The sequence below is a fragment of the Stegodyphus dumicola genome, chromosome 7 (genome assembly GCF_044657685.1).
Source record: "Stegodyphus dumicola isolate Sdum_Otavi_A_Nest chromosome 7, ASM4465768v1".
In the NCBI taxonomy this organism is placed as follows: Eukaryota; Metazoa; Arthropoda; class Arachnida; order Araneae; family Eresidae; genus Stegodyphus; species Stegodyphus dumicola.
In genome coordinates this window covers 32,817,080-32,831,973 of record NC_140774.1, presented here as the reverse complement: position 1 = coordinate 32,831,973, position 14,894 = coordinate 32,817,080, and the positions used below count along the sequence as shown (strand labels likewise).

The 14,894-nt window shown below is 31.9% G+C and overlaps 1 protein-coding gene across 1 annotated transcript in view; it reads left to right on the top strand.

Annotated features, from left to right (window-relative positions):
• LOC118186839 (O-acyltransferase like protein-like) overlaps positions 1–14,894 on the top strand; it is a 114,729-nt gene that overhangs the window by 56,448 nt on the left and 43,387 nt on the right. Inside the window, exons 4-5 of the mRNA XM_085820069.1 lie at positions 7,721–7,808; positions 13,902–13,993. Coding sequence (XP_085676195.1) covers positions 7,721–7,808; positions 13,902–13,993 — 180 coding nt within the window. The remainder of the gene's footprint in view (positions 1–7,720; positions 7,809–13,901; positions 13,994–14,894) is intronic.

Sequence of the window (14,894 nt, the reverse complement as noted above, 5' to 3'; positions counted from 1 at the left end):
TTATATTATTTTTTATTTCATAAATATTTTAGCCAAAATCTAATGTAATGTTCTCATTGACAAGTCTTATATACTGTAACTGAAAAGTTTTGATCATATTTTAATGTATTTTTCATTAAAATTGTTATGAATTTCAGGTAAAGCACCACTTCCAGTTGTCCAGTTTGGTCCAAAATGTAATAAATTTATTATATGAATATGAGAAGCTCAAATATCGAAAATAGAAATTTTTTAAAGTTTTGTTTGTTTTTGTTGAATTTTTTTGGAAGTCTTCCAGTTTGGAAGTCACATTTGAAGTAAAAGGGATAGTGCAGCAATAGTGGCTAGTGATTCTCACTACTATGCAGAAGGACTTGGATTCGAATCCCGGAGAAGGCATAAATGTTTGTAAATGTATAGGGTCTGTGCGGCATGGGCGGCACTCAAAGTAGGCGACGAGACTAAAGTCCTCTCCAGAGGTCGATGGTAGGGAAAGCGGCGTGAGAAACCCTCGAACCCTTCCCCCCCCCGGGGGGTGCTCTCCATCAAAAACTAGGGGCGGAACTAAGCAAAGTCATACTTTCACATGTATGGTGTCCAAGGCTCTTGCCAACAACAGGCGCAATCTTGCCTCTTTGTCACGAGAAATTTCAGGAGCGCGTTCTGATATTACACAAACGAGATTTATCAAACGAAAAGAACATTTTAGAAATAAAGGTTTCGCCTGCATAGCTCATGGCCAGTTTCATAGCAAGTAGGGAAAGGAAGGCTTTCATACCTACAAAAACAGGTCAGGTTTTTCTTGGTGTAACGGAAAAATGAGGCAGTTTCTCCTCCAAATTTTTCTGTAAAGGCACCTTTCCCCTCAAAGAGATATCCCTTGCTTTATCATAAGCAAACAATCATAGAATATGTTACCACACCTGTTTTTAATGCTTATGACCAGCTTTTTCCAATCCCAATCCTCTGAGGAAAAATTGACACCATTAGCATAATTTTTAAACTTAGTAGAGTTGTTGTTATTTTGATTAATCATTTGTTTATAATTTCCGCTTTACTATGCCTTTTCCTTTCCGTTTCCTCACCAATTTGAGAGTATTAATTCCAGCATTTTGGGCTGTAAGACGGAGCATGTTTTTGCTTCTCGAGACCACGTTACTAGATTTCGCCAGCTCTGTTAAGGTTGGCTTTGGGTTATTGCTGCCGATTAAATGTTACGCCGGAGAAATATTTGAGCCAACTTCACTTTAAATAAATTGTGCAGTCTTTGACTCCTAGGTTCAATTTCAATTTGTATCAGATTGTTTCTTTAAGTTACATCACCACAAATGTTGGCTGATTTGTAAGTACGAGCCGTGCATTTTATGTTCACGTTTTAATTTAATAAAAAGGTTGTTTTAGACCTTTTCAATACTCTGTTGTTACTTCAAACCAAGCGATAATTCGCTCCAACTCTGTTGGGAGTTTGATGCTAATTTATGCTACTAAAGAAAAGTCAAACTCTGTAACCTTAAATTCTTTTTAATTTGTTTTTCCTATTTTAAATAAATTAATTTATTGCGCAAGTACATCAAATTTCCTTTCATGCCCATTTTTTTTTTTTTTTTTTTTTTTTTTTTTTTTTTTTTTTATAAACCAAAGGGACTTTGTCCCTGAAGGACTATTGTTTTCGTTCCGCGATTTTGCTTTGGTTTTCTATAAATGTTCGTTGCACTTTTCGAACTGTTGCCATCAAATGTTAGAGTTCTGCATTATATTTGAAGAAATTAAATAATGAAAAAATCTGCATAAATGTATGTATATTTCTCGCATTTTTTTTTAATTTTATTTTATTTTATTAGTCCGAAGGGATTTGAATCCCGAAGGACTATTAGTTTCGTTTTGGCATTTTGCGTCGGGCTCATAAATGTCGGTTCACTTTTCAAACTGTTGCCACAAAATGTTAGAGTCCTGCATTATATTTGAAGAAATTAAATAATGAAAAATCTGCATAAATGTATGTATATTTCTCGTATTGTGATAAAACAACGGTACATAGAGTCATCGAATTTTGAATAACGTAATCCTCCAACGAATATGAACATGTGGAAGACCAAATTTGAAATTTGAAATTTGTTTTATGATCGATTTCCTATTTTTTAAAACTTTGACGAATTTTTGATTAACAAACTCAAGGATTTCAAAGCGAGTAATGGCAACGTTGTGCAGAAAAAACATTTTTATCTCCAGCGCGTGAGTCTCTGTATCGGAAATTCTAAAGATATGCTCGTTTTAAAACTATTTTGCGAAATTACTGTTGCACTGGATCTTATGGTTTAAGTGCGAGGAACATGATATTTAATAAGGAAAGGTAACACACAAAATGTTAAAAAACGCCCCTTTGGACGTAATTTAAAATCTAAAACATTTCAGATTTTTTTTTTTTTTTTTTTTTTTTTTTGTTTTTAGTCCAAAGGGTGCCTGAAGGATTATGGTTTCTGCTTTGCGATTTTGCGTCGGAACCCTATAAAAGGTGTATCACTTTTCAAATCGTTGCCACCTAATACTATCGCCTTGTATTATATTTGGAGAAATTAAATAATGAAGAATCTGTATAAATGTATGTATGTTTCTCGCATTGTGATAAAACAACGGTACCTAGAGCCATCCAATTTTGAATGACGTAATCCTACTGCGAATATGAGCATCTGAAAGTCCTAATTTGAAATTTGGAATTTGTTTCATTATCTATTTCATATTTTGTAAAACTTTAACGAATTTTTGATTAACAAAGGAGGGGGCGACCTTTTTATCTCCAGCGCGGAACTGTGTATCGGAAATTCTAAAGAGAATAAACACCCCTTTGGACGTGACTCATGAACATGTTTTCCGTAAATGCAAAAAATAACGTTAAGTCATTAAGTATATGTGGCCATAAACAATGACATACCTTTAAAATTAATGGCGCAGAATCAATGGAAACCTATCTTTTATGCTTCGAAATATTATATAATAGTATTACTGTTCATACGTTTCGTATGAATAAGCCCAAGCATATGTTTTTGATGTCTTTACCAGTATGAGCACTAGTCAATGTGACCCTCTTTTTGAAATTGGTCTATCCAAACCACTCTGCAGTAATGCCAAATAAGGAAAAGAACGTTTGGGAAACATGAAGAAACGTACTTGCATTGTTAGTCTGTATAATAGGTCATGCTCCTTTCACAGAATGGGCAATGATTAGTGACTGATGGATGTTGAAACAGAAGACAGTCAGGGAATTTACAAGTACAGCTCATAGATTCCTACTTTATCAGGACAATTACTTGACAAATGAACCTGATTTCCATTCTATTCCGTGTTTTCCAATCTGGCTCCAACATAATGATTGATAGTAAACAGGAGCAGTTATATTCACTTTTTGATTTCTCTATCACCTTGCCGGAAATAAAGCCTTTTAAGCTTGTTCCGTCTTTGATTGATTGATTAATATAAAATATGTGTGGAAGCAAAATGAACTTTTTTTTTTTAAGAAGTCAAACAAAAACTGCACCAGAAAAACATTTTTGAAATAGAATATTGGGGCATCGAATGTAGATGTATTTAATTGATCTTTCAGTTAAACAAAAAAAGGACAAATTATAATAAAACTACTAATATAAATATTTTAAATAAACATGACACCTAAAACTTCTTTGCATGATATTCATTTAAAGATGCTCATCTGCGGTTAAATGATTAAAGCTACAAAATAATTGCAATTCAATCCCGGGTTCGGTTGTGGCGATGAAGGTTTTCTGCTGTACAGGTATAAGGCATTTCTCCAGCCTTCTTAGCATGTCTTCTTGGTGTAATGGTCAGCACACTAGGCGCGTAATCGGGAGGTTCGAGTCCCGGTGAGGGCACTGCTCATTTTTCATCTTTCCTGCTTTCAAAAAATACCTAATGTCTCTACACAGGATTTCTATGATTTCTTTCATGTATAACGTAAACACAGGCCAATGCTCTCAGATAATGGGTCTTTAGGCACAAGACCTCTTTCATGTTTTTCCCATTATTGATTAGCTATAAATTGCATATGTATTCAACCTTTTCTCATTCAGTCTACGATTTCTAAATTATCTATAAAAAATATCTCATGAATTTGATTAAGCTGTTATTAAAACGTCGGTAAATTAATTCGAGGAAAGCAAATGTTTATACTATTTAACTTCTATAAACTTTATAAATTCAGTTAACACTTTTAATGTAATACTTAATTCTTCTTTCCAACAATCGAATATTTAACCGCTCAATAATTTAATCATTAGTTTTTTTTCCCTGAATTATAAACGAATTTTCATTTTCCTTCCTTTTTGTGTCGTACGTGTATATAAGTGGGAGAATATTAATAATTAATGTTTGCAATAACATATTTTTGCTTTTTTAAATAAATTGAATATACATATAGATTCTGGAGAAGCTATTTTAAAATCCATCATTTATATGACAGATAAATAAAATAGCTCACTAATAATATAGTTGAATTTATAGATATAAATGAAGCCTTTTCGCTTCGAATTTAAACTATACTTTAATTTTTTAATATGAGGCTTAACCAAGAATGACGCGGGTTTTTTGTAGTCACGCTTGTAACGATTGATAAGACATAAAATGGCGAAAGATAAATTAAGTAGATATGTATCTACTTTAATGAGCTTCACGCTGGAAGCTAATATCTTAGTAAAACAGCAAAATTCAGGATTAAACTTCTTGCATCATTTACTTTTCATTTAAGATTTTACATGGTATTAATCGATATTCAAAATGCAAATGCTAGAAACAAATTTCCTTGTATTCATAACATAGGAAACATACATTAACTGAACTCAATTTTGTGCTCCATTAGTAAAAGAAGCAACCTCCAATTTATGATTTTAAAATAAAAACAAAAATGTTAATGAGCTTTTATTACGTTATTTTATTACTCTAAGACTTCCTTAATTTAGTTTTATGAAAACTTTATTCGTTTTGTTACGCCACTGGTTTTATTATTTTAATAGTCTTCATAATTTTGTAAATGCTTACTTTTTTATCGATTATAGTGTTGAGTATTATCTATTTTTTTATTATTCTGTTTAGTTTATAGATGTCTTGATCGGTATAGTGGTTAGTGATGCTGGCTGCCTTGGGCCATTAAAATTGGGATAGAAGTTAATACGCAGTGACTATACATGTGTGAGACCATTTGGTGATGTTCTAGTGTCCCGTCCACCTCGTCTTGTCCTGCTGAGTTCATAACACTCGACTGCTTATTTTTTTTTAATTTTCGATCGTGAACAATTTTCTATAGTTCCCAGTGAAACTAGAATAAAGACAAATGCATTCATTTAAACTGGGGAAATTGTTTCATGCATTGGACTAAAGGACAAAAATAAATCCTATTCTCTAATGAGAAAACGGAGATCATAGACGGGCAAGATTATTTTTCATAGTACTATTTTAATTAAATTACAGCAAATTAAATTATAATACGAAAACAACAAATATATTATACAGCATTTTCTAAAGATTATAAAAAATATTTAAGATAATTTCAAGTATTTAAATTGAAGTATTTAAAATTTCAAAAGCTCCTCCTTAAGCAACTAATTTCATTTGGCCACTTCTAACGAACTATACTGAAAATTCTAGCAGGAGGATGACACCTTACATACATTAACTATGACTATATTTTGGTTTCAAAAAGGAGAACACTGATGTTATGAAATGATTTGTGATAAGTTAGAATCTTAATCCGCCTGAAAATGAATAGGGTTTTGAGCTCGGAACATTTATTCTAGTAATTACTATTATAACGTAAATTAAGAATTCAAAGTAGCTATAGGGAATGTTAACACATATTTAGAACGCTTTCGAGGCCGTTTAATTGCTATGTAAAGTGTTGTAGAGTCATTAGATTATTTTGAAGCAGGAGAGAAAAATGAGCAATGCCCTGGCCGGGACTCAAACCACGGACCCCTTTAATACGCGCCAATCGTGATGACCACTACACAACGAAGGCATGCTAAGAAGGTGGGAGAAATACCTTATATTGTAGAGAGTGTGTTTTTTTAATATCTGAGCTGATAGCCTGTTTGTTTTAACTATATGTCTGCCCCATTATTTACATGATAAAAAGGCTTTTCGTAAAATTTCCAGGGGTATTGATTTCCATTCCTCTTCCAATGCTCCCCAGAGTCATCATTCGTGGTAGATTTGCGCTGAGAAAGAGTTCTTTTCGGGAGCTTAGAGGCACAGTAGTCCACAAGTGGAATATCAGGGGACTTTATACAGAAATACGTTGAAGAGAATATATGCAATACTTGTATCAGTCTTCATTTTATCAAGGAATGCAATGATACTTTTGGATGTATGTTTTGTTGCTATGTCTTGATAAAGTTTCACTCTTTGAAAGCCACTTGGATAAAGAAATGGAATTTATTCTCTAAATATCGAACCTAACACTTTCTCTTGATAATACGTTGAGTTGATTTTAGAATTTTCCACCACTCTTCTTATTCTTAATTTCCATTTATAACAGAATCCTGCTACAATCATAAACCCTTTATTGAAGCTTTTTTTGCTTTGACGATATCAGGTTCGTATATTTTTTCCTCTTTATTTTCGATAATAAATAGATCTTTTTTTCCATACTTCATCAAGGGATCACAATGTATTACCATTTATCTTCCACTAAATAGTTTCCATAAAGGGTTCTACAAATTGTTCTGCGTTGAGCCAATTTGTGAACATTATGTTTTTTAGCTTTTTTAAGTTGTAAATCTTGGTTTGTTATTTTATTTATTGTTGCTACATATAAAGACTACACAATTTATTTTAGCTTCGGTGAATTTTTCTTTTCTTACTAAGAACTTAACTTTAGAAACATTGGAAACAGTAGATATCCTTTTGTTCGTTTACACTCTTCTTTAAATGTAAGGTAATGATTGACAGTTTTTCCCTTTCCGATTATAATGATGCTTATTTTGCTCTGGTACCATGCATTTCACAACATTTTTGAATTATGGAATAAGAATATGTATCTTCGGAAAGCGCTAAAGCATATCCTTCAAATCCACAGCTTGTTTGCAAGTGCCAATTTGAAAGAAGAGTAAATTTAAAAGTAGCAGCTGGTATTTCTTATTCCAATAATAGTCCGAAATTTTGATTCCGAAACATTTGCTTTTTTTAAATTCTTTATCAAAATCGTTCTAAGAATGTGAAAAAACCCTCTGTGAGAGAAAGCGGTTTGAAGCCCTTAAGAGAACTCATTTTAAAATGATTGCTCAGCCTTATACAAATAAAAGATGCAACCATAAATTGCTAAGTCAGTGATATATTACAAGTTATCTCTACTTATTCTTACAATTTTGTATCATCTTTTTCTTTAATATTTTCATTCAGGAAAGATATTTTTTCATGTATAAAGTTTCATTGCTTTCGTGTTATTGAATGCTTTCTATTATTAATTCTCGTAATGATATTAAAAGACCTTATTTTTTAAGAGGTGCATTATAAATGTTTTTACCCTTAAGAAACTATAAACATTTAGACAATTCAAGTAAAAAAGTGGCAGATATTATCAATAGCTTATTTTTCACTTCATCTAGAACACCATTTTGAAATTACTTACATCCTAAATTACTTCTATATTATGTTGATATTTGAAGAACAGCAAGTATTATCTTTATCTTTTTCGGAAGTTTTCAACTTCAGTTTTAATGTTGTTATTTTTTTGCAGTGCTGAAGAAAGTTCCAGTGCAAGTGTCAGTCAGAAACTGTGAAACGAAACAAAATTCACGCATCACTATACCTCAGATTATCGTAATGTAAGTAAACCACTTCAGAATTTTATGTTATTCTATATTTCTTATAAAAATCACTTCATATAAGCTTATCAGAATGTTAAATGAACGGAATGAAATTTCTACTGCCTATTGTCCCACAAATGCATAATTGACAATTACAGTTAAAAAGATAGAGTAAGTGTTGATTCAGAATTACTAGACAAAATTTACAATTCTATTTGAAAATAAAATCCTTGATGCACAGAGAGAGAAAATATTAAGCAGTGGCTTTAAAGAGACAAAATATTTATATTACGAAAAATAGTGTTATATTTGATTTATAAATCATATGTCGCTACCAGTTCAATTCCACCTGAATATGGATAAGAGATATAACTCAACAGTTAAGAAATTTCAAATCTAAATTTTGCTATGAAACTAGTCTTAGAAATTAATCTGCCTAACAGTAACCTGATGCAGAGTTATACCAAACACTACAGTTGAGTGTTGGTATCGAGACTCAGACAAATCAGTTTCAAATACCCACAAATTAAAACTAAATGATGATTTATTTAGTCACTGAGTTACACTTTAAAAAATCTGATGTATATACTCCATGACTTCCTTGTGCACAATACTAAATTATACGCAATTTTGCTGCATTTCATTTAAACATATTGAATTAATAGTTAACGAATTTTGAATTAAATCTACTTCGTCGATAGTGTATTAAACAACAATAGAATAAATGCACTCTTTAACGTTCTCTATATTTATTTACCATAGCGACACTTCAACGCTACTTTCACTTAACAGCATTAATATTCATTTTATAACTCAAAAGTGCACAAAAATTATATCATCTGAAGAATTACCACAGGTTCTATTCAAATATTATAACAAATCGGAAACGATATACAAAAGATATTAAACAAATAAAAAAGGAACAGTTTTTCGCAGACAATTCAGCGCCGCTTACCTAACGCGCCTGCGCTACTAATTAATTCAGTTCTCACTTCGCAGCAAGGGAAAAATACATAAAAATTCAAATTATTTACATTAAAATTTGAAATATATAGAAACGCATAAAATACCAAATACAGTTAAAACATATTTAAAAAACAATTTTTACAATTAAAATTACAGTTTCTAAGACAAAACAATTGAGCTGAGCCGAATAACAGTGTGTGTGTGTGTGTGTGTGTGTGTGTGTGTGTGTGTGTGATTATGGCAAAGCCTCGAGGGCTATTTGCCTAAGGGGAGGGATGCCTTCGTGGAGGACTTTCTAAGGGAAACTGGCTCGTATACACGTTACACATTTGGAAAACCACGAAAACGCCCATGCAGCCAGCCCGTTCGGGGGATTCGAACCTCGGACCGAACTACCAGTGTTCAGCGACTTTACCGCTCGGCCGCTGGTGGGCCCGCCGAATAACAGAGTGGATATATATATACGTTTGGTGCGGCCGATTGCAAACAAAATGTAAGGTGCACATCTACATGTTATAGCAGTCCTATATACAAAATTTCAAAGTTCTGAGGCTACTCGTTTTTGAGTTATGCGAGATATGTACTTATACGTACGTTCGTTCGTTCGTACGTACGTTCGTACATACGTACGTACAGACGCCACGAAAAAAATCTTTTCAGAATTCATTTTAAATCAGTTTTATAATTTTTTTTTTTTTTTTTTTTTTTTTTTTTTGTGGAAAAAAGAGTTCTTTATTCTGTCCTTACGTACAGATGTCACGCAAAAACATTGTTAAATTGCATTCGATAGTGGTCAAAATGGATATTTTTTTCAAATATGATACCCGAAAATTTTAGTGATTACAATACTTCCTTTTTACTTCGTACAAGGAAGTAATAAGAATGCATAACACAAAGCACAGTCGATAACCTATCCAAAACAAAAAGTATTACAAAATGTTAGAAAACATATTACAATATGTTACAAAAAACTGAGGAGAGTTTCCTTATTCGAAATTACAATCGACATAAATAGTTCTTTCCCCCTTCCAAACTCCGCATCTGATTAGTCTTTACCAACTCGCACAGAAAGCAGGAAGAATATCCTACCTTCTACAAATACAGTTTCATTAAACTCCTCTGAGGTAGCACGCAGTGTTCATTGCTATAAACAGAAGCTAATAGCTAATTCTCTAACTTATTAACCCTTTTTGTGTACTTCTAATGTGTTTACGGGCCAGCGGCCGAGCGGTAAAGTCGCTGAACACTGGTAGTTCGGTCCGAGGTTCGAATTCCGCCAACGGGCTGGCTGCACGGGCATTTTCGTGGTTTTCCCCATGTGTAACGTGTATACGAGCCAGTTTCTCTTAGAAAGTACTCCACGAAGGCATCCTCCCTTTAGGCAGATAGCCCTCGAGGCTTTGTCATAATCACATACACATACACTCTAATGTGTTTACATTCCAGTCTGAGAGAATGAATGTGATAAGAACTAAGACAGGACAATGTTTAACTTAGTTGTTAGTAAAATTGCCACATCCAATTAATCAATGTCGCAAAACTGATATTAGTATCAACTGCCAATATCCATTTAATTCAAAGCAGGAGTGCGATTTACAAATTCCATATGAGATTTATGAATATTAAAATAGAATGCAATTATATCAAAAAGAAAAGCAATACTTTAATGAGGTGCGGTAAAAGATTTGCGTTATTGTTAAGTTTTAAATAATTCTTGCAGTGCAGTGCGTAGAATAAATTAACAGAAATATTATTACAAATTATTAAAATTAGAAATATTATTAAAAATTATTAAAATTATAAATACTATTAAACTAATTAACTTTCGGGTAACATTCGTAAATTGAGATAATTGTCGAAAAACATAGCAAAGTTATTTTCAATGCAGCAAGTCATGGAAAAAAAATTATAAATCCTACCTCCAGACAAAAAGTAATTATAAACGTTTGTTATAATTTCACTGCATTCGGATGGACTGCATTCGGCATTTCACTGCATTCGGCGGAAGACAAACGTTTCAAGATCAAATGAATAAGATCAATTTGATTTCAGAGCTGGTTATAAAAATTATTTTATAAGATGTTCTTTAATGAAAGTAGTGTATTACATGAAAGTTTTTAATACAGTCTTGTACTTTGTGAACATAAAATGTAAATTCTCCTTCCTAGATATTGAGAATATTGCTTAAGTAAGAATTTGAAAAAAAAAAAAAAAAAAAAAAAAAACAATAATCGAAAGCATATAAAATGTTGATATATAATTTTCTACACTCAAAACATTCTATTTCAAAAGAAATGTATAATAAAATTAATTCCTTACCAAGTGTTTTTCTAGCAGTTAAAATTTGAATTAATGTTTTTGCAGTTTTATATTATCCTTCCGTTTTTAAGAGCGCTTTTAACTTATTATTGGTGCAATTTTCCTTTAGTAGTAAGCCACTTTATCTTGACCCTAAAAAGTTACAATATAGTGGTAATGTTCTTCTGCTGTATTGGATGGCCAGGGATCTTATGCACATGGTTGAGCACTTATGCACACCTCATCACATAGTTGCTTCGCCTCAAATCAGATTTCTAATATTTTAATTGTGAAATTTTTATGTCTTAATTTTTTGGCATCGAAAAGACTTGAAATTTAGTACTTTAATTTTTGAGTGATTTTACTTCCTTTTACTAAGTAAAGAACGTATTGTAATCACGAAAAACTCCGGGTACCATATTTCAAAGAAAATACCCATTTTTATAGCTATCGAATGCAATTTAAAGATGTTTTCCGTGACATCTGGTACGTAAGGATAGAGCGAAGGACACTTTTTTCTCCAAACGAATTCTAAAACTGATTTAAAATGGATTCAGAAGAGATTTTTTCGTGACGTCTGCACGTACGTATACGTATGTATGTATATATCTCGCATAACTCAAAAAGGAATAGCCTCAGAACGTTGAAATTTTGACTGCTATAACATTTAGTTACGCACTTCCCTTTTTTGACGGCAATCAGCCGCCCCAAAAGTATATAAATATACGTATATGTATACTCACTCTGCCACTCGGCTCCGTGAGCTAAGATTTTATTCTTAGATGTTGGTAGTTGTTCATTTTTTGCTTTAAAAATGATTGAATTATCTTGTTCTTATCTTCCGGTTACTTTTTATGCCTTTAGTTAACCTGCATACTATAGTTGTAGAATTATCAACAAATTAAAAGTTGTTCAAGTGCGGTTAAGCCTAATTTGTTTATCATAGCAGCACATATTTGTATACATTTGAAACTTAATAGAACAGTGGATTTGTTGCCAATCTATAGAAACTAAGCTTCGCAACAACAAAGTAACGTCTTCTTTCAGTATTGCAAATTAAATCATCTTAATCCATTTTAGAATTATCATTAACGTTTTTAAATTATCCCATATGTTGACTCAGTATAGCGTCCACAACAAATCCACAACAAGTCAATTTTTGTGCCATTAGTGTCTTTTTCCGGGTGAGACCAAAAGAAAAACTTTCAGTTTTGTGCACCGAAAAATCTGCTTTCTTGTCCGCTGCTCGAACGGCTTGTTTTTGCGAAGAAATTGCAATTTTAATTGTAAATTTGTTTTAACTATATTTGATGTTTTATATTTTTCTATATCTTTCAATTTATATACATATTTTGAGTTTTCATGTATTTTTGCCTTGTCGCGATGTGAGAAATAGAATTAATTAAATGAGAAATATATATCTAATGAAATTCTGGGAAATAAGTTGGAAAAAAATGCGTAGAATTTAATATTTCGTACAAGCACAGTCGACAAAGCACAGTCGATAACCTATCCAAAACAAAAAGTATTACAAAATGTTAGAAAACATATTACAATATGTTACAAAAAAACTGAGGAGAGTCATTTGGTGTACACATCAGCTTTTATAATGTTTTGGTAATGTAATTTTTTATTTAACGTTATGTTTTTGGCGAGTAAGCCTAATGTAAATGGATTGATTTCCGAATAAAGCCATAAGGAACAACAATTTTAGGGGTATATCGTCATCTCGCAATAGATTTATTATTATTTGAATTTTCTGCCTTTCTAGGTAAGAAAAAATAGCTCTTTTTTTTTCCCCTTAAGATATAAAGTCAAATAATAAATTTAAGAACTTTTTCAAATATATTTTTCCCTCCCACAGCTCATCTTTAGACATCGCAGTGATGTCTAAGAATATATCCAGCGTTGTGTGTCGCGACACACAGTGCTGTTATCATATGTGACTTTTCAATACTCTAAGCCTTATTAATAATAAACTTATTAATGATAAATGAATATAAAATGGTCGATTAACAAATATTTTGTCTATTATTATGCTTTAGATATTGTATTTTTACGATAAAGTAATTTAAAGAAAACAAAATATTACAAAGATAATTAATTATAAGGTGGGAAATTTCGGTTGCAATATTGCACTATATTTATGATTGTCTAAGTTTACATTCTGTTTACAACATGAAAAGTCTTTGTGAATGTAGACTTATATCGCCTTTCATAATGTAGAACACTTTAAAAATATTACATGCATCAAATAAAGTCGGAAGTTAATCAGACGTAAAAAGTGAGAGTATTTAGTAAATCTTTGAATATTTCGCAATAGTAAACAGAAAAATAGTCCGTCTAAATACAGCTTACATATTCATGACATATCTAACGCATCAAATAAAGTCGGAAGTTAATCAGACGTAAAAAGTGAGAGTATTTAGTAAATCTTTGAATATTTCGCAATAGTAAACAGAAAAATAGTCCGTCTAAATACAGCTTACATATTCATGACATATCTAACTTCCCCGTAATATTTTTAATGTTTTTAAGTTAGGCGGTTTGGAAAAACTATAAAATCTAAGCATAAGTAACGCTGCAAAGATTTTTCTATTGTTATTTTTAAAACAGCATAACTTTCTGTTATCTTTTGAAGACGTTTAAATATTAGCAAAGTTCTATAAGTAAATTTAACCATTTTTACCGATATCTAAAGAAAGGAGCATGGACATCATGTTAACAATTTTACACTTTCGAAAACTTTTTTTGAAATAATATTATTCGATAAATATCCTAATAATTATTAATATTAAGTAATATCCTATTAATTATTAATTCATTGCAGCTAATTTGTATTTTCAGATCTACAGCTGTAGTAATAGGCTTGTTGATCATTGCTGGAACTTTGATCGAAAATTATGTAACAAAATATGCTTCTAAACCTCAAGAGACAGGTGAGTGTTCATGTTTTGCATAATACTTACTTAAAACATCTGCAGAGTGTATCAAAGGGAAAGAGAACCTTGCGAATGTGAATTTTCTGGGCCATATGTAGAAATACATCATCCTTTATCTGAAAGACAGAAGCTTATGTTCCCGTAGTCAGTTAAGATTTCATTAATCATCTTCTATTAATCCATACTGAATCGATAGAAATGCTCAAAATGATTAAGAGTAAAAAAAGGGGGTTATTTTATGTTAAAACTGTCCTGTGCTTCTACGTAATCTGCCACCTTCAGTAGAAGAATGGTCTAAGTTTTTCTAAGGAATATATAATAATATGATAAGCGAGAGAAGATATAATTTGAATGGAGAAAGTTTTTGCGACGCTACCAGGAAATCTGTGCTTTTGTACATTTCTGCCAGCGTGTAATCCAGGCTGGTTTCGATTAATGAATTCATTGACTTCTGCTATTATTAAGCATATATTACAGTACAAAGTTCGTAATCCGGACGTCCATTATCCGGAATGATCTGTAATCCGGACCTCAAAGACACAAACTTTCCGCATGCGCGTAAAGAATGCGCATACATTACGCGCTTTACGCATGCGCGCGTTGAAAGATGATAAAGTAAACAAATAAATACTGAGCTCTTTTTTTTTTGTAAAATTTGATACCCTTTAGATCATAATTGCTCTTTATTTCATAAATTACAGTTTCATATTTTTAATTGTATAATTTCTGCATGCCATCTTACCAGATTTAAATTGATGATCTAATATCCGGAAAAATCCCAAATCCGGAATCGCCGAAGTCCCGACGAGTCCGGACGGATTACGGACTTTGTACTGTATTATTAATACTTAGACTAGTACTTCAACTATCCGAAAATCATTTAAGTCCTAGGAAGATT